This window comes from Podarcis erhardii, assembly GCF_964252035.2.
Source record: "Podarcis erhardii genome assembly, chromosome: 2".
In the NCBI taxonomy this organism is placed as follows: Eukaryota; Metazoa; Chordata; class Lepidosauria; order Squamata; family Lacertidae; genus Podarcis; species Podarcis erhardii.
In genome coordinates, this window is record NC_138498.1 from 79,280,516 (window position 1) to 79,300,147 (window position 19,632).

The 19,632-nt window shown below is 43.0% G+C and overlaps 1 protein-coding gene across 1 annotated transcript in view; it reads left to right on the forward strand.

The window, feature by feature from the left end:
- SYN2 (synapsin II) overlaps positions 1 to 6,233 on the forward strand; it is a 147,748-nt gene extending 141,515 nt beyond the window's left edge. Inside the window, exons 12-13 of the mRNA XM_081848235.1 lie at positions 1,511 to 1,751; positions 5,300 to 6,233. Coding sequence (XP_081704361.1) covers positions 1,511 to 1,751; positions 5,300 to 5,435 — 377 coding nt within the window. The 3' untranslated portion in view covers positions 5,436 to 6,233. The remainder of the gene's footprint in view (positions 1 to 1,510; positions 1,752 to 5,299) is intronic.
- The last annotated feature ends 13,399 nt before the right edge of the window (positions 6,234 to 19,632 follow it).

Sequence of the window (19,632 nt, forward strand, 5' to 3'; positions counted from 1 at the left end):
AAGTCAGCTCACAAGCTCTGTTGAAATCGGTAGGGCGAGGGGCGGAGCCAGCAAGCATGATCTCAACTCCTCATCTACCTATGAACAGGCGTAGTTTCATTTGAGTGGAAGTGTCTTACTCCTTGAGCCTATAAGTCTGCCCTGTTTGCAGTGCACTGAGGCACACATGGAATTCCTCCTTAAGAGAGTTTCCCCATCGCTTTGCTGAAGAGGTCATTTCTGTGCTTGCACGTGAATGGAAAGCCCTTGGAAACAAATAGCTGATTAGAATAGCCCATGGGACTTATCCTAAGTCAGGCCATGGGTGCATCTAGCTCATTGTTTGTCTACACTGACCAACAGGGGCTGTCTAGTGTTTCAATCAGGTGTTGTTCCCTAGAGATGCCAGGAACTGACTGTGGGACCTTTGGCATATAACGCATATGCCCTGCCACCGAAGCACAATCCCTCCCTAGCCCAGTGGAAAATTTATTTCCCCCCCCCCATATTACCAACATGAGGCATGGCTGACTTTGACGGGAAATGTCTCCGTTCCCCTTGGGCTCATGGAACTAATTTCATGATCCTTTGGTTCCAGGCCAAGGAATTTCATAATGCCAGTATTGGTGCAATGCTACGCTGTGATATAACAGTGGAATACTTATCATAAGCATTCATATGTTGGCGTAATAAGTCAAGCTGTAAACCCATTTAAATGCACCTCAGAACACTGGACCCTTTAAGATCACTGTGACTAAATTGGTTCCCCTTCAGGTAGTCTAGCTTAACTGGTAGCCTTACAAAGGTGAAGCAGATGGCATCTGGTGAGATATACTCAATGTACTTTCAAGCACCTGCAGTTCTGTCTCAGCTGCATACTTAATAAACATGGAACTACACCAGATTGATATTCTCTGATAATTAAACAGTGGTTACTACTGTAAGGGCACATACTTTGTCTTTTTCAGAAAGGCTCCTTAGGGCCCACTGAGTAGCCACTGCAAGTCTGTGTGCTTCTATATGGCATTTAAATAAGCACAGCAACAAAAATCCTAACCAGACACCACCACCACCCCCGCCTTTAGCAAGAAATCGTGTTGTTGGTTTACATTACCATATGCTGAACCTAAAATACAGCTTCCTTCTAGGCATAGCTCCCATTGCAATGGAGCAATAAAGAAATATTTCTTACCATGGAAGTTCAGAAACAAAATAGAGAAATGTTGCAATGAATGTAGCTTGTTGTGGGTAGTTATTGCCCTGTAACAATCTCAGAAATATAATCTTTTTTTAAAAAAAAAAAAGTTACCACTGCTAAATTAATACTTTTTTTAGGGCACCTGGGTATCAGTGTGGCACTTCTGCAAGTTACATGGATTTATGGCTAATGGTATCAACAGCAAAGATGTGGCTCGCCTATCCTAGACACGCTGAACTTTATTGGTTCCAAGTTTATATTTGTAAGTGTTAGATATAAGAGCTAGTACAAAATTCCTGATGCATTATGAAGTTTTTCTTGTACTGAACCTAGGGGGCCCAGTGCAACCCCAAGGAATGCAATCACAAAGCCAGGAGCCATTGCAACCACAGCGTGCGTTCCCTCCGGGGCAGTCAGCAAAGCCCTCGAGTTCCCTGCCTCCACGTCCACCGGGCCCTGCAATTCAACCACGTGCTCAGGCCCCAGGTCCTTCAAGCGCTGGGCCACCTGCGGACACAGAGACAAAACCCTCCACAGCTCCACCACAGAAACCTCCAGCACATCCACAACTGAAGTAAGGCTTTTCGTTTATTTTCTCCACTCTTGTTTCATATGCTTTCCTTTGCCAGTGAGGTTTGAATACAATCTGTACAGATCCCCTGTGGTGGTGGTGGTGTTGTTGTTGTGAGCATGTAACATCTTTGCACCAGGTTGACCTGAAGCAGGGAAATTTCCAACAAAGGCAATAACAGATGTTGAAAAAGCTCTCCGGTAATTTGCAATACATGCAGATTTCTGCTGCCACGAGGCCAAATTTGATAATGGGTCATCCTCTGTTTCTGCCCATCAACCAAAAAGGCACTGACTCATTTTTGAATGTGCTGTCTGTAAGTCAGCTGCTGAGGAAAAGAAGGAAGCCTTATCTACTTAAACTTTTAACCTTTCAGCCACACAAACAACAACAGATTTTCAGTTTTAAAAGGCTGCTCCGAAAGTCCATGATACATTTTTCATCCATTTTCCCTCCCAAAGCTCCAAAGCTATATGTATGCATGTGCAGGGCTGTACCCAGTCGATCCAAATGCAGAAAGAGAAAGACATACTGTGTAAGGCCAATAACACAGAAAGAGAGGAAATTGGCCCTAGTCAGACATTTGGTACCTCGGACATTTAAACCAATGCCAGTCACGTGTTCAGTGCCAGTCTGAAAGAGACTCTTCTACTCAAGTAGGGGGTTTTCCTTGGCAGAACACTGACTGATGGGCACCAACCTACTGAAATGGGCTATTGTTTGTACCAAATGCCTGGATATATAACTGTTGGTGGAGCAAGAAAACCAAGTAATCTGCAGTTACATCGCACAGCTCTGGCCATATTGGAATCTTACATAATGGCAAAGAATCTTTGCCGACACTATGTACAGCAGCAGCAAGGAAACAATAGTATTAACAGCACATACGGTCTTGCCAAATAATGTGCAGACAGATTGCAAACTCAATATATATTTATCTATTATAAAATGCATATCCTGCTTGACGCTATCCAGCTTTCAACAAGAATTAACAACTAACAATAAGCAAATTATGAAATACAATAAATAGCAAATACTTAAAAGAATACCAATGCAGTATCCTTAATGCACATGCAATACAAATTCTAAAATGCCTTCAGTTGTGCTTGTAAATATTAAATTCGTGATTATTGAACTCTATACTACTGTATATTTTCCCTATAGGGCAAATAGCAGCTGGCAGGACAGGAACTTAAAACATGAAGCAAACACAATCTAAAAACCCCAAGTACAGTTATTAACTTAAAAAATGCAAGAGATCATGCTCATGGATCTCCCACCTCAATCTCCCCATTAATGAGATTAAGTACAACAGCTTGGATACTAAGAAATGTTAATTTAAGAGGATTCGTGGAAGGATCATGTGCCTCTCTGGAGGTTGGGGGGGCTTCCTGTACAGAAAGAGTATGATCAGCTACATATTGTTTTCAAAAAACAACTGAATTTTTGCCTTCTGAAACAAAATGGAAGGAACACGGAGGAAATAAAGGATGACAGACATGATTAGCCCATCATGTAGAGCTGTTCCATAAAAAAAGCATTTGAACAAAAAATGTGGCTATTCTGCAGTAAACACCTACTGTGGAATCATGAAAATGCAAAACAGGGGCAGGTGTGAAGGTGGCAGTGGAATCCACATGAATTGCCCCCCCCCCCAAAAAAAAACTATTTTCATTATTTTCTGAGACCAGCTTATCTCATTAGAATACACATAGCTAAAGTCTTCGCTATATCAACGACTGTAATAGCATAAGGAAAATAAATTTGAATGAAATATTGGCCTGGAACCTTTCTAATGGAAATAGTATAATGTTTTATTTCCCTGTTTCATTTTACCTTTATTCTCAAATGAGATTTTTTTAAAAAAATCCATTATCCAGAGAAAGAGATTTTGAAAGTCTTCGCTTGTATCCCAGTCCTAAGCAACTGGGCTAGTGCCATCTTCCTGCCATGCCAGAGTAATACCCCTGGAATTGCCAACATAAACCACAGCTTGGGAAGTTGCCCTCCTAACTGAGATCAGCATGTCCCATCCTAATCCTTTATTTCCTTTGATGGGAACGTGTTAGGGTCTTTCCTGAACACCTGAAAACCGTATGCATGTGGTGTGCCACTGAGCCTTCCTTGACAGGCTCACAGCCTGAGTCACAGGCTTATTCCCATTCATATTTTAATGTTCAAAATGAAAAAAACAAACATACACAAACTCAAATTGCCAATGGGATTAACTGTACTCTGTGCATTTGGCATGTATGTGCCTTGCATTCTCACCCACATGCTCTTGCTTAACATGTGCGTGCAGGTTATTAGCCCATGAACAAATATTTAATTAGGCCGTTCATTTTTGAGTTGCTAATCAAGTGAAGCCTTGCTTTGCCTTTCCACCGTCTCCTTTCCGTGAACACTAAACCCAAGTACAATGCAAACGAGAGACAGAACACCACATGCAGCACCGCTTGCTCTGGTTTTCAACAAAGTTTGGGGTTGAATGTACACTGGCTATGAATTGTTGCCTTGTACTGAGACACAGTACATGAAGCGCAAGCAGCCTCACAACCTTTTCCTTCTACTAGCATTAGATTTTATAGCATAACTAAAGCCCAACAGTTTTGCTACTGTCCACACTCTGCATACCTGCATTCAGTCAAGTCCTATCAAATTAAGAAATATTGTTCCAGGGAAAGTCGCTTTAGGTGCCGTTCAGCAGCCATTTTCTGTTGAGCTGGATTATAGAATCATAAAACTGTAGAGTTGGAAAGGGACCATGAGGGTCATCTAGTCCAACTCCCTGCAATCCAGGAATATTTTGCCTAATGTGGGGCTCAAACCCACGACCCTGAGCTTAAGAGTCGTATGCTCTACCAGCTGAGATATCCTTACATTAGATGCAATCTATAAAAAGTAAAGCATGTTTAAGGCTGTAATCCTAAACACATTTACTAGGAAGTAAATCCCATTGACAACAATGGGTCTGACTTCTGAGGAAACATGCTTAGAATTGTCCCACACATCCCACTGAAAGTAATGTAAACTAAAATTAATTAAGTCCTCAGGACTGCACTCCTAAGCCTCTGAGAACTAAATGCCACTGAAATGAGTAGAGCAGGTTTCCAAATAAACATGGTTAGGATTAAGCAACAATTCCATTCACTTGAATGGGACTCAGGCACTCATGTCTCCTAGAATGTATGGAGATAATTTTTGGTCCAGAATTTTTTTGTATGCCCTGATGGACAAAATGATTCATGTGGATTACTGTGACGCCTTCGCCTGCAATGTGTTACGTTCTGTGTGAAATAGCCCAGCACAATGCATATACATTGCCGAACAGCTGGTCATGATGGTCAGGTCTGAGTCTGCATCCATATCTCTGCCCAAAACACATGATCATCTGTGACAAAAGCTAACAATGGTGACCAGAGAAGGAGATATGGCGGGCAGAGGTCTATATGTCCTGCTTCCATTGTATGACATGGTAAACAGAATTCTGAGGTATGACTGTAACAGACAACATGCATTGATGTGCATTTTGCTTTGTTTTTATCTTGCAGCAAATCACAGTCTCTGACCAACGCCTTCAACTTCACTGAGTCATCCTTCTTTCGGTCATCTGTGAACGAGGACGAAGCAAAAGCTGAAACCATCCGAAACTTGAGAAAATCCTTTGCCAGCCTCTTTTCTGATTAGCCATATAATGTTTGGTTTTGTGTGTCTGTAACACATTTCAAAGTTTACCGCGAACATAATTTTGCAAACATAATTTCCTTGTGAATGACCCTCCTTTGCTGTTCCAAGTGTTGTATTAAGCAATATGCTAAACTATTTTTAATAAGGGACTATAATGAGATAGACTTCAGGTACTGGAGGTGGGGGTGACGGGACACCCGGCTTTTTTAAAAAGCCAGAGAGGAAAAGCTATACAGGAGAATGCTTAAAGTCCTCATCAACTGTGATATTGTGGCCTTACCGTGAAATGCACTAGGTCATCACATTGGACTCCCCTCTGTGAAATCATTAGAGCAACAAACCATTACATAGTGAGTTTTCTCCAGCATTCAACTCACTGCATGTTTGTTTGTTTGTTTGTTTTGTTTTGTTTTGTTTGTTTCAGGTGTTTTGTTCTGCAAGGGTACAGTCTTTAAACCTGCTTTCTTGCCCTCAGATCTTTAGGGTACAGCTTCACAGGGCTGTTTCCTGTTAATCTCCTTCACCTTGTGAGTAACTAAAGCAGTTTTCTACCCCAGCAAGCTTTCCATCAGATGAATGTATCGTTCTGATATGCTGCAAGGAGCAAACCTTGGAATGAACCATTGTTCTAGAGCTTTGTGTCTATATGATTGTATCCCCATATGTCTGTTAGACAATTTTTTGCAAACTGTTAATGGTAGCCTTTGATTTGTAAAAGACCATGCATGACCTCATGTTCTCCATAGTTCCATGTTACCTTCCAATAAATGCAAAACCCTTTGCCTGGCAGTAAACACACTTCTGCAGGACTGGTCTGCACTGTAGTGTTGATTTCTCTAACAAACAGCCCAAATTAGATGGCAAAGCATTATTTTTCTCATTGTCAGCCGTACTTATTCATCAGCCAAAAAAAAAAAGAATCTATCCCTCTTTCGCAATACTTGACAGAAACCACACACTTCTGGACTGTACGGTTGCATTGCTGAATACTTGTCGGTACACATGCACTTCCTGCTCTACGAACCATGGAATATGTTCTACTTAGCACCAGATTATAGGACCACACTATATTGTGATGCACTGTACTCACACATCCTCTACCACTTTCCTTTTGTGCTAATCCCACTGAATTATAACATGCCTGATTCTTATGCTAGCCATGCTTTGCATGAAGCAAATGTTTTAAGTTTGCTTGCTCTTGAGAGCATGGGTGCTACTGCCCTGTTCTGTGGTACAGCAGACTTATTCAAACATACGCCACACTAAGCCAAATGCAGCCCACCAACCATCTCTAGTGGCCTAGAAGGGGCTTTCTGCCTGAGTGTGCTAAAGGAAGGAGGGAGCAGTTGTCAAGTACCCAGTAGACTGTAAAGCTAGTAGGCTGCTTGTGGCTCTGTAGGCTCAGATCTGAGGGGCTATGATAAAAGGAAGAGTCCTTGGGTATCAGCTACCAAATTGTTTTTCCTTCCATGCAAACTCTCCCTGAGTACATAATTGCATGGAAAAAGTGATGTGTGGAGCAGAGGCTATATTTCTGTGATCATAAAGGTGGCAGAAATGACAGCCTGGCTTCGGCTGGGGAGGGCGGGATATAAATAAAAATTTCATTATTATTATTATTATTATTATTATTATTATTATCATCCACAGTTGCATTTATTTTTATTTTTATTTACAAGCATATCTAGTTTCATGCTATAGATGTACAGTGGTACCTCAGGTTAAGTACTTAATTTGTTCCAGAGGTCCATTCTTAACCTGAAACTGTTCTTAACCTGAAGCACCACTTTTGCTAATGGGGCCTCCTATTGCTGCCGCACTGCCGGAGCACAATTTCTTTTCTCATCCTGAAGCAAAGTTCTTAACCCGAGGTACTATATCTGGGTTAGCGGAGTCTGTAACCTGAAGCGTATGTAACCCGAGGTACTACTGTACTGTACATATCCAAGGACAATACTTCGAAGCAAAATATTCTGAGAAAAGGACTATGTTGACCTATCCCAAGGCTGAGGGTAAGTTTGCCACAGGGAGCAGGACAGGCCTATTTACACAGAAGTCTTCTCACACTAGAAAAGGGAATCTGTAGCATACTTTTATCCTGAGGGTTAATCCAGCCCTAGCTGTTCCCCAGTGCCACATTGACATTATTCTTTGTTTGTCTAACTTGGGGTTCTGTTATTTCTAGTGAAAAGTTATTGCTTTGATTCCCCCCCCCTTTTTTTTAAAAAAGAAAGCATCCAGAGATAATAAGATGCAGTGCTTAGTCCCTCAATTTCTCTCTGCTTAATGAATCCAATAGGAGATAGCTTTAGTACACCAGCTACATAACTGGAGCATAAATAGCATTTAGAGTTTTCATAAGAAGCTTGTGAAAAGCATTGCTCTGTGCAGTATTGCAAGTTGCATTGCAGCTGTACTTTCCAATCTAGCTCTAAGAAGATAGCACAAAGCAGTTGCAAGGGCCAAAGGGAGGGGGGAATTCTGAATTCTAAATATAAGATTTGCCATCAAAGTCCAAGAAACCAGAAACTTCCAGAGGTGAATTCAAAAGGCCTGGCTGAATATTTGTTTTTAGAAGCCCATTTCAGTTTGTACATGGCCCAGTAGAGAATGAAACTCATCTGAAATTGATGAACGAAAGGTTTTTGAGCCTCTGGGCCAGGATGGGGAACCTGTGGCCTTCCAGATGTTGTTGGACTGCAACCCCCATCATCCCTAACCACTGGCCATGCTGGCTGGGGCTGATGGGAATTGGAGTCCAACAACTTCCTCGGTAGTAGTGCAGGTCTTTGTACCAGTCCCTGTAGGGCAGAGCATTTTTGTGCTTGTCCTCAAACTGGCTTTCAGGGTCAGGTTTTCTGCCTAGCCTGTACTGCAGGCTGTGTGAGGTGTGTGCACAAGCAATTGGTGTGGCCATATAGATTAATTTGGTCACATTTTGGCAGGTGTGCAAGCTGTAAGGGCTGTATGATAACCAGCACTTTTAGGCATATTCAACTGCTGAATAAGGAAAACATTTGGCCCTGCCCTGTCTCAGTCACAGGCAGTGCATGCCATTTTGCCCCCTGAGGTGAAAGGGCCGGAGCCTTCCTTACTTGGGTTGTGTGACAGGTTCCAGAAATATCTTGCAGATTTCCAGTAGGGTAGGCAGGGGTGCTGCCTCATGACATTCCACCGCCTGAGGCAGCTGCCTAAGCCCACCTCATAGGCAGGCCAGCCCTGCTCAGTTACCAGGAGTTTTGTGGCCCTGAGCAGGGGTTGGGATCAAAATGTCTCCCTACTCAGAACTCAGGACTCAGATAAGGGGCTATGATCAGGTCATGCCCTTCCCCTGGGCCCTGTGGCTCGCCTAAATTAGGTGGGGTTAGTGCTGATCCTGCATAACATCTACAGTCTCTATTTAGATCTGCATTGAATCAAATGTGGGCCTAGTTCATCCCCACATACTTCAGTCTAGCCTGAGGTTCCCCACCCTGAGGCCACTTATAAATGACAACAAAGGAGCAATTAGATCTCCCACAGAAGTTCCAAAAAGACCCAATTGTTGATCAGTTTGCTTATTTTGTTAACAACTTTTACACACCTCCTAAAAGCAACATTTAAAATAAAATATTCAAATACAGACCAAAGCCAAAATGGAAAACAAAGCACGCAAACTCAGCAAAAATTCATTACAGCTATCTGTCAAGAGCATTAAAGACTTTTTAAATGGATCATTTAACATTTTTTTTAAAAAAACACCCCCTCAAGCATTTAAATTACTAAACAGTTTTTTTAAGCACAGGAAGATAAAAGCTCTGGCACTGAAGATTTCACAAAGTAGGTGCCAGTAAGGCTTTCTAGAGAGGACAACCACAGCCAGGGTGTCTCCACTGAAAAGTCCCTCTCCCCAAACCAACCTGCTACATCTCACTCAGCAAGGGAGCCCTGGGGAACACTTCAAAAGATGCCCCAAAGGTCCAGCTAGGAACATGAAGGAGGAGATAATCCTTTAAGTAACCTGTACTCAAATCAAGGTTAAAAGCAGCACTCTGAATTTGATCTGGAAACAGCCTGTAAATCAAAGCACTGGCATGGAATCCTTGAGTTGGAAACAGTGCTGTTTTTCTAGAACAAGAGGTGCCAGAACGCACCATTAACACCTCCGTTGTTTTCTTATAATGGCAACGGGGGGGGGGGCCTGAGAGGTGCCGAAACAGAGTTCCAGCAAGTTCTGGCTGGAAAAAAAGCCCTGGTTGGAAGGGATCTCAAGAGACATCTAGTCCTACCCCCTTCCATGCAGGAATCTCTGCATGGTCCCCTATCCAATCCGGAACCATAATGGATCCTGTGCTAGCAGTTTTATTGCTGCAGCCCTAGTCCAATAGTCCCAGTCCCAGTTAAAACGCTTCCGGCTGTATCTGGACTACGTGAAGTTCCTAGATCATATTCAAAGGCAGACCTATGTACAGAACACTACAGTAATCCAAGTAAAATGAGTGCAAAATCCATCTGCCAGAATGCTTATGGGGGCTGAACAGTGACAACATCACACCAATTTTGCATCGGTTGCATCAGTTACCCATTTAAATCAGCTATGACAACACCATTGCATTTGCCAAGGTAGGGAGAGGGTGAGGTTGGAGGAAGCTGTTGGTTGGTGGTGTTGACATCCCACAGCTGTGTGCACACACACCTGGGAGGTCCCAACCCCAGGACCCCAAAGATGCTTCTGCACAACCACCACCTCACTGTATCACCAGCCCAGACAGTACAGCTCCACCACTGCTAGGAGAGCTTCACTACCACACACAGCTGCTTAGTACTAACTTTTAAACCTTGAGTGGTCTGAGATTGAAGGAGCGCCTGCACCCATACAGACCTGCATGGGCCCTGAGATTAGCCTCAAAGGCACTGCTCTCTGGGTCATCACCGAAGTCCATCTGGTTTAATTCCCTCTGTTGTGGCCTTTATGTGGCTCACAAATACTTTCTATTCTGCCAAGCATTTTTTGGAGCCACAAATGTTTTTAATCTGATTTACAAAAAAAGAGAGAGAGGTTCAGTTAGTTTGGGGTTTTTTTAATTGTAACGTTATTACTAAAAGTCACCTTGTGAGGGATTTCTCCAAAAGGCAGGACAGGTAAATAAATTCCCCACACAAGTTCCCCTGTGAAAGTGAAGCAAATTTATCAAGGGGGAAACGGACCAGAGTGTAGGACAGTCACCTTTAGCCTCCAGCATGCAGAAATTCGGCAGTGCACACTTCCTCCGTCATTGTTTATCTATGGCAATGAAAAGGCCGAATTTCTGCCTTCACCTGCTGTTGAAAGTATCGATACAGGGCCAGTACAAAAGCAAAAAAATAGTGTGCAATTGAGTAACCGCAGGTGGTGCTCTCATCTCCAGGAATAGGAAGCAAGGGAGCTATCAGAAGGTGTGGCCTCCTCGTAAGAATAAATCCCACAGCTCTCTATGAACAATCATGTTGTGTTGCAAGCCTGAAATATACAAGGTTACTTAATACAGGCAAATTATCTGGTGATTATCTTCTCCCACATCTGGGCTTGAAGTAGCAACGGGATTAAAGAGAACAGGCTGCCTCTCACAAGCTTCTGCCTGCATGACACACAATCTGGGTCTATTGGACCATAGCTGGGGCAGCAACTATCAGGCTCCCTCAATATGGGAATGGCTGCTATCGCAGGAAAGACTTCCCACCTCACTTTAAGCAGAGGTTGCCATGGTGATCTGAATCTGATGGCAACCATCAGAACTGTCAGCTAACATGGAACAGAAGCCATTGATTTACAGAGCATTGAACACATTACAGTGGTACCTCTGGTTAAGTACTTAATTCGTTCCGGAGGTCCATTCTTAACCTGAAACTGTTCCTAACCTGAAGCACCACTTTAGCTAATGGGGCCTCCCGCCACCACCGTGCGATTTCTGTTCTCATCCTGAAGCAAAGTTCTTAACCCCAGGTACTATTTCTGGGTTAGCGGAGTCTGTAACCTGAAGCGTATGTAACCTGAAGCGTATGTAACCCGAGGTACCACTGTATTGAACAAATAAAGTATGAAACGCCCATATTTTATTGTACCTTAACCATCCTGATTTTGAGAACAAACTAGAAGGCACATAAAACACATTTATAGTTAAACAAAGTATATTCAATGCTTTGAGAAAACATCTTGCAGTCAGAGGGTGGGGTTCAATATAGAACTAAGAAGATGGGTATCTCCTGACCCTCCAGTTCAGATTGGGGTGTGTGTGCGCAGGGGTGCATGGGGGGAGCGGGGAGAGGGGAAAGCCTCACTGCACTAACAGGAGTCCTTGTGCAGAATGGGGTCACTGATTCCACCTAGAATGAAGGATCTAGCCCTTGTTGATTCAAAAATCCACTTTGGCATCTTTTTATCAATCCGTTTAATTTTATTTATGTTTTTTGTATGCGTCAATGGGGTAAAACTGCAGCCCAGGTGCTCTGACCATGTGGTACGATTCTGGCTTCTCTCGCCACTCCACACTTGTCTTTAATTGCATACAAAACTGGGATCTGGTTGCACCGTGGATGTGCTCTCATACACATCTCTGCCAAACTCTCACTCAGTTTAATCAACATGGATTGTTGTGGCCCTACAACCAATTATGGGAATAGGATCTTTCACCAATTGCAGAAGTAACTGTTACAAGCATTTATACTGAACTTTGATGGTGTCCAGAGTGCTTCACATACATTGCCTTGGTATGCATTACAATAACTCCTGTAAGATTCCAGTACTGCAGGTGAAGAAAAAGAAAACTGGGGAAGAGCTGTAGGTTCAGTGGTTGCACATCCACAGAATGTCCCAGGTTCAATCCTTGTTCGACTCCAGGTACGGCTGTGAGAGAACCCTGTCTGAAACCCTGAAAAGCCACTGTCAGTCAGTGTGTAGACAATACAGAGTTAGATGGATTCAGTATAAGGCAACTTCCCATGTTTCTGTGGGGGACTGAAACTGAAAGAACAGTAGCTTGTCTAAAAGGCCACAAAGAGTTCAGGTGGTGGAAAGGTTTGAACCACTGACTTCGTGAATCACAGACCAATCTTTTTTTAGTCTCACTCATAAAATATAATCCAGAAAGTGGAATTAGATTGTGTACATGTAGTGCCTGCTGAGATTAAAGCAGTAGTTCAAAACCAGTCAAAAATGGTAAATTTGCCAGCTGTACCCAACTTCAGTGAATGATAAACATTATGTCCCAGGATACTAGATCAGGCCCGTGCAGAGGCAGGCCTCGGAGGGTTAAGCAGGCTGGGAAGCCCAGCCAGGGACCGGGCTCTTTTTTGTTTGAGTTTATAGTTTTATTCTAACAAGACTCCTGCCCCAGGCCTCAATCAAGCTCTACACATGCCTGTACAAAGTAAGACCGAAATGTACAAAGTCTTTTTTATTTACCATCACACTACAGCATCTATGGGTAGGTGCAGAGTTGTGCCTCAACACAGTAACCTATAGGATGAAGACGCAAGAGGGTAGAAAACTGCCATCTATTGGTCAATGTGGATTTTGTATACAGAGGTAAAGGTTAAGGTAAAGGGACCCCTGACCATTAGGTCCAGTTGTGGCCGACTCTGGGGTTATGGTGCTCATCTAGCTTTATTGGCCGAGGGAGCTGGCGTACAGCTTCTGGGTCATGTGGCGAGCATGACTCAGCTGCTTCTGGCAAACCAGAGCAGTGCACGGAAACGCCGTTTACCTTCCCGCCGGAGCGATACCTATTTATCTACTTGCACTTTGACGTGCTTTCGAACTGCTAGGTTGGCAGGAGCAGGGACTGAGCAATGGGAGCTCACCCCGTCGCGGGGATTCAAACCTCCAACCTTCTGATCGGCAAGCCCTAGGCTCTGTGGTTTAACGCACAGCGCCACCCACATCCCTTATACAGAGGTAGGGCAAGTCAAATAAGCAGTGAGTCACACTTGTGAGAAGCTTTGAGAAATCTCATGTGCTCAGAAAGCATGCTAGCTCAAATTAAGAAGCCTATTTAGAAAACCTTATACTCACTTCACAGTCCTATGTTACATTTTGTGTAGGCTCCCCTGTAAAAGAAGGACCACAGAGTATAATCTTTACAAAACTACAGTTACCTCACTTACAAGCTTCTGTAATAAAAAAGTTCACTTATTTTGGAAGTCCGTAACATTTAGTATCTTCAGCTTTATTAGCCTCCTAAGGTATATTTTATTTAAAAATTGCAACAAAATCCTGATTTATGAGCTGCAGCCATAGTTAGTTGTTGCCATATCCCATAAAGGATGTTAATAGACTGAGGTTCTTCTGCAATGTTTTAACAGGCGGCTAAGGAAACAGCTACTGGGCATGAGAAAGAGAAATGGCTAGCTGCCATGCAGCCTCTTACTATGCCTTAAGTTTATTGGTTTTGACACACAAGTTGAGCAAACCTATCAAGAGCAGTTTGGCAACTGAGTCAAATTAATTGGTTTTCCTCAGGTCTGTTTCATAATGTTGTGGTGCCTGTGAGAGCCAAGGCACCCTTGAGGTTTTCTCCTGGCACCCACAAAGTCTCTGAGCCCAAGCCCATCCACTGCTCCTTTGCTCATGCAATGGTGAAGATAGTTACCTTTTCCCCACGAAAAGTACACAGAACCTAAGGGAGAAGTTGAAATATGTGCCCTTTAAAGTGCGTTCCAAAATATCCTGTTAAAAGGTTTCTTTCCAAAGCTTCCTGATTCCCCTAGTATAGAAAAATACTACACATTTGGTAAGGTAAAAATGGTTTACTTACAAACTCCCCAAAAGTCAGATTCATGAGCTTCAGAAAGCTGTGCAAGCAGTAAAACTTTGGCTTAGTCACAAAGCAGTGAAAGTTCCTAAATTACTGGTACAGGAACACATGAAGAGCTTGTGAGAGCCATCTGGCTAAACTAAAGCAACCAGCTGAAACCTCTTCACATGCTGAGTTCATTAGGTAGACTGAAAGTGAACAAAGACTTGGGATTCAGCTACATTAGTAAAGAAAAGGCATTTTAAAAAGCATTTATAACACCAGATGGCGCTGTGGAGTTCCGTCTTTTTGCAACATGATTCCCCATTATATGAGGTTTCAACGCGTTTTCCTGAAACTTTTTTTTTAATGTGTCTAGATCCAGCCCCAATTCCCTAGTTCCTCCCCAGGTGAGAGGAAGTGGACATAGCTTAGCCTGGCAGAACAGCTTGTTGTATGACATTAACCCCTCTGTGTATTAATTAAGCTTAAACATGTTCATTGTATGAGGCTGGTTATCTAACCCTGTCCCAAATTTGGTGTATTCTAGGTTTGTATCCTGCCCTAAAACCTCTTTTTAAAACCAAACCCTAGTGAGAGTTTCCTTCCTAACAGAAATAGCAACGCAGTGGGGGAGGAAATTTTTTTCATCTGGATCAGGGCAGTTCCTACACTCCTGGCCATGATCAGCTCCTCCACTGCTGCTCTTTGCATTTTTAGAATGATTAATTCAGCTGAAAGTGAAAAATGTAACAGCAGCCTTAGTTTGAGCCCAGTTTTTACTACTAAATATTGAGGCATCAAAACAAAGAGCCTCTGACTGTTTTCCCCCTTCAGTATCAAGCTGATTTAAGAATATCTTGTCCTTATGCAAGATTTAAATCATGGGGTTGGCCAAAATAAACCATCTGTAACCTATAACCAGTTCTAAGACTGAAGGCAATAGGCTTAATCTGTCTTCTCTTATAGCTTCTGAGGAGAAATATCACCAGATAGTAACTGAAAAGAAGCACAAATGTTATTTGATGTGGCTTCTCTCAGAACATGCTAATCCCACCTTGCCTCTCCAAAATCAAATCCACACCCCACACCTGAAGCATTTTTATAATATTTTAACAGCCCTGGTTTTCCCCAATGTATCATGGGAATTGTAATTAGTTAAGGGATCTTCTAACAACTCTCAGCTTTCTACACTTTTCAGTGAGTGCTGATCCTATGCTACTTGATGTACCTGTTAGGACCATTTATCTGCTGATGAAGAATTACTATCGAAACAGTTTGTCATCTGGAAAAACTGCACTACATTCTGGAGCATCCATTATCGCACGGTTACAGGATTGTGACTGCTGAAAGGCTTGTTTCCCTCTTTGATACAGATGGACTATATTGTCTAATTTTGCTCATGCAACAGTGATAAGACTCTCATTTTCTGTGATTCTATTACATACAGTGGTACCTTGGTTTGCAACTGTTTTGGATTACAACTGTTTTGGATTACAGCCACGTCAAACCCGGAAGTGCATGTCCATTTTTTTGGATTACAACCCATTTTGGGGGGAGGCCCCATTGGCGAAAGCGCACCTTGGGTTACAACCTGTTTTGGTGGTTGTAAACCAAGGTACCACTTTACTTTCTGTTTAAGAATTTCTAAGTTTGGAGCTTCTATTATCGCACAGTTACAGGATTGTGACTGTTGAAAGGCTTATTTGCCTCTGTGATATTGTTTGACTACTTGTTCTAATTTGGTTCATGCAATATTGATTGAATTGTATTATTTGTGACTCCATCATATATTTTCTGTTTACGAATTGTGAAATAATACATGTTACTAATATTTTGTTATTACATTATTAGCCGCGTGTTGCCTGTGATTGCTTAGAGTAGGTACCAGATGGAGCTGGTAGACAGCTGCCCTGGACACAGAATTGACCTGCGCCTCCTTGGACAGCTGTGAGTCCAAAATGACTCCCAGGCTGCGTACCTGGTCCTTCAGGGGCACAGTTACCCCATTCAACATTTACCCCATTCAGCATATAATGCATCTGTGATAGTGATAAGAAAATAGAAGCTGCTCTAAACTGAGTCAAATCAGTGGTACATCTAGTTCAGGGTTGTCTACACTGACTGGCAGCAGCTCTCTGGAGTTTCAGCCCCACTTGGAGATGCTGAGGATTGAACCTGGGACCTTTAGCATATAAAGCAGATATTCTACCCCGAGAAATGAGCCTTCTCTATAGTCACTGCACGTTAGTAGCAGGCAAGAGAAGTATCTACTACTCTCTTTAGATTCATACTACCACTACTTGTATGATACAGTGGTACCTCAGGTTACAGACGCTTCAGGTTACAGACGCTTCAGGTTACAGACTCCGCTAACCCAGAAATAGTACCTCAGGTTAAGAACTTTGCTTCAGGATGAGAACAGAAATCGTGTGGTGGTGGCGCGGCGGCAGCAGGAGGCCCCATTAGCTAAAGTAGTGCTTCAGGTTAAGAACAGTTTCAGGTTAAGAATGGACCTCCGGAACGAATTAAGTTCTTAACTTGAGGTACCACTGTATTGGCCTGAAACACAGCAAACTAGCTTGGTAATCTCATTCTCTCAATCCATAAACAGTAGGTTGCTGGAAATAGGCATCAGAAATTGGGCTGCTACAAAGAAAGAAAGCTTCAAATCTGGTCCAGGTCAGAATTGTTTGACAAATCACCCATTGTTTGTTACCATAACTTACTACAGTGGTACCTCGGGTTAAGTACTTAATTTGTTCCGGAGGTCCGTTCTTAACCTGAAACTGTTCTTAACCTGAAGCACCACTTTAGCTAATGGGGCCTCCTGCTGCCGCTGCACTGCCGGAGCACCATTTCTGTTCTCATCCTGAAGCAAAGTTCTTAACCCGAAGTACTATTTCTGGCTTAGCGGAGTCTGTAACCTGAAGTGCATGTAACCTGAAGCATATGTAACCTGAGATACCACTGTACCACACAAATGACTAAATGCAAATGAAGGAGGTGAGTGGGTTCATGGCAGTTTCTCCATAATTTGCCTCAGAAGCTCCAGTGAATGAGAAGCTTTTGGGCTTTAGGGGTAAGAAGTTCTGTCAAATAACAGTTCGGCCTTCTCAGTGGAGCAGCAGAAGGTAGGTATAGCTCAGGAATCCCTCAGGCTAAGAGCGACCCGAGAGAAACCCAAGACTGAATAAGCATGTGTGGCTGAAAGATCCCGTGAGTCCACATGCCATGTAAACAAGGGAAGTTGAGTCAAGAAAACACAGTCAACCTCCTTGTTCTGTTGAGCAGCCAAATTCATGAATCTGCTGGTCACACTTTCACCAACCATATTTAGACCACTGGAAATTAGTCGGATCCAGTTCTGTCTCCTTTATTAGCTTAGAGTTCCCCACTGGCCCTTTCTGTGGGCTCCCTGAGCTTCACTTGCCAAAGACCGATTAAACTAATAACAAACAAAAGTTCCAGTTACAGATAGGTAGCCGTGTTGGTCTGCCATAGTCAAAACAAAACAAATTCCTTCCAGTAGCACCTTAAAGACCAACTAAGTCAGTTCTTGGTATGAGCTTTCGTGTGCATGCAAAACACATGGTATGAGCATTTCGTGTGTATCTGAAGAAGTGTGCATGCACACGAAAGCTCATACCAAGAACTGACTTAGTTGGTCTTTAAGGTGCTACTGGAAGGAATTTGTTTTGAACAAACAAAAGAACACCCGAGGAGCAAATCAATTCTTGCTACCAAGAAAAATGGAATAATTGTGCAGTTTTTGGCAGCGCACATAATTGGTGCCTTTCTAATTTCAACAGCATGCAGTACAGACTGTGTTACATTAGTTCTAGTCCCACCCTCATGACCCGGGGCAAAATTTTACACTTTATTAATATTAAATTCCCTCCCACCTCTTCCTCAGGGTTTAGGGGTGGGAAAGTCTTCACTGAAGTCTTTGTCTTCTTTCTATGGAAAGAAAGGAAGAGAGTGATGCAACACCTGCATGACAAAGCCTCCCACGCCAAAGGGGGAGTGCCAAGATGGATCTCTGAACCTTTTCGCAGCATGCGAATATGCATGGCACACAAGCTGGCACACGTTGGCTCCAAACATCAACACTGGGGTTTGGAGGGTGTCTCGTTACCATACAGATACCAAAGTTATCATATGCCCAGAGACTATCCAGCTTCCATCTGTGGGTTCAAAGGGGGCATATTGCTTCATCCTGAAAAGCTCCATGCTCCTGGCCCTTTTCCACTATGGGGCAGGGTTCTCATGTTCAATATCAGTGAATCATCCCTCGGCTATTATAAAACTTCTGTGCTGAAGTGGCAAGATCTCATTTATTCGTGCTTGTTTTACAGATCTAATATGCATCCACACCATGGTTTGTAGCCAACGCTAGTGCTACTCAAAGAAGACCCACTGAAATTCATATACATGACTACCTCAGGCCCATTAATTTCAGTGGGTCTACTCTGAGTAAGGACTAGCATTGGATATAGCCTTATACATGGCTTCCCCCAAAGAATCCTGAGAACTGCACTTCATCACTCACAGAGCTACAATTCACAACACTCTTAACATACTACAGTTCCCAGTATTTGGGGGGGGGGCGGCAAAGCAGCTTGCATTGAATGTTATCATAGAGACTGAGAAAGTGGCAATGGCTTTTTGCAGAGTGGCAGAGACTCTCAGTAGTATTGGGTGCTGGGCCAATGAAATGGTGGCGTCCTTGGTCAAGGGAGTGGTCACTATCAAACATTGCATTGTACATTCCCACTGATGGATGCAAGCTACACTCCAAGAAGAACCCTCTTCTGCCTCTAACAGTGCTTTGTTAGGCATGTTGCAACCGAACCAAAGTATTACATCTATTATTCTGCCATGATAAACATGGGCATGCCACTTTGTTCTCTTAGAATATGCCAGAATAGGAAAACAGATAAGAAAGTTCATTGTTGCTACAGTCAGCCCACTGCCCATGTTATTACCACTGGGGGGGGGTAGGATGGGGGGAATACTGCATTTTGCATAATTTTGCAAATACCCAGCTCAAGACATAAATTGCTGTTGTTGTTGTTGTTTCAATTTATATAGTGCCTTTTATCAAAAGATCGCAGAGCAGTGTACAACATTAGAAACACATTGCAAAACATCCAATGATAAAAACATAATAAAAAGCATACCAACAGACAACCTAATACAGTGGTACCTTGGTTCTCAAACGCCGAAAACCCGGTAGTAAGTGTTCCATTTTTCAAATGTTTTTTGGAAGCCAAACATCTGATGCGGTTGTGGTGAGAACCAGTGTGGTGTAATGGTTAAGAGCGGTAGTCTCGTAATCTGGGGAACCGGGTTCGCGTCTCCGCTCCTCCACATGCAGTTCGCGTCTCCGCTCCTCCACATGCAGCTGCTGGGTGACCTTGGGCCAGTCACACTTCTCTGAAGAC